Source organism: Nicotiana attenuata, chromosome 1 (assembly GCF_001879085.1).
Source record: "Nicotiana attenuata strain UT chromosome 1, NIATTr2, whole genome shotgun sequence".
Lineage (NCBI taxonomy): Eukaryota > Viridiplantae > Streptophyta > Magnoliopsida > Solanales > Solanaceae > Nicotiana > Nicotiana attenuata.
The window spans coordinates 33,453,129-33,454,060 of record NC_031989.1 but is presented as its reverse complement, the minus strand read 5'-3'; the positions used below and the strand labels follow the sequence as shown (position 1 = coordinate 33,454,060).

The window sequence follows — 932 nt, the reverse complement described above, 5'->3', positions numbered from 1 at the left end:
TCATATTGCAACAAGACTAAACACATTTTATAAATTCCCAAGCTATGTAAGTGACGACACACCAGATCTGTAGACTCTTCCGCTGCACCATTGTGTTGTAGCCAACCATCATTAATAAGCTTAAAAGCTTCATCTCGGGACAGGAAAGATGTAAAAAAGTACTGCATTAACAGAAGGCAAGTCAAGACTACGTCGAGGAAGTATTAATCTGAAAGGAGAACAGGCATATAGCATTAACATGGCATACATCATGTTTTAAAAAAAAAAAAAAAATATGGCATTATAAAATGGCATCACAGATCCAGGACATTACCTTCTTTTCTCCGGCTACTATTTCTATTGCTGTCGGGAATATGGCCGCAGCTTTAGCTCTTCGTACTGACGTGATCTCATGAAAATGTATTATTTTCTGGAAGATGGATATTATTGATAACTTAATTTGCATCAAGGTAAAAATGTATAGCAAAACAGATGAGAAAGAGAAACTTTCTTATTTATCTTACTATATTTTCCTTGATTCCCTTTTTACTTATCCAAAAAAAAAAGAGAAACAATAGGGAACAAGCTATCCTCAGATGTCATGCAGTATAATTATCGGTAAATATTGAATGGAGCTTATTAGTCAGTCTTAAAACTTAAATAACAAGGCCAAACAATGAAATACAGACAAAGAAATCCCTTAAACACATTCTTAGGACCTCATGATGGTGTACCCTCCTATTGCAAACAATAGCAGCAAGAATTTTATGCATCGAGACTAAAATATGTCAACAGTTGCCAAGCAGGAAAGCAACACGACAAATAAAAAAGGGAAATCTGTAGATGGCACCAGAACAAAGAATTTTTTTTTGGGGGGGGGGGGGGGGGAGGGGGGGGGTTTTAAAAACGAAGACGATTAGGAAACGAGTAGGGTCCTTTAGCTGTTACAAATA

At 36.4% G+C, this 932-nt stretch overlaps 1 protein-coding gene across 1 annotated transcript in view; it reads right to left on the bottom strand.

Moving 5' to 3' along the window:
- LOC109224263 (protein VASCULAR ASSOCIATED DEATH 1, chloroplastic) overlaps positions 1–932 on the bottom strand; it is a 26,406-nt gene that overhangs the window by 21,876 nt on the left and 3,598 nt on the right. The window contains exons 5-6 of the mRNA XM_019388852.1: positions 314–409; positions 63–161 (exon numbers count right to left, since the gene is read on the bottom strand). Of these exons, the coding sequence (XP_019244397.1) occupies positions 63–161; positions 314–409 (195 nt within the window). The remainder of the gene's footprint in view (positions 1–62; positions 162–313; positions 410–932) is intronic.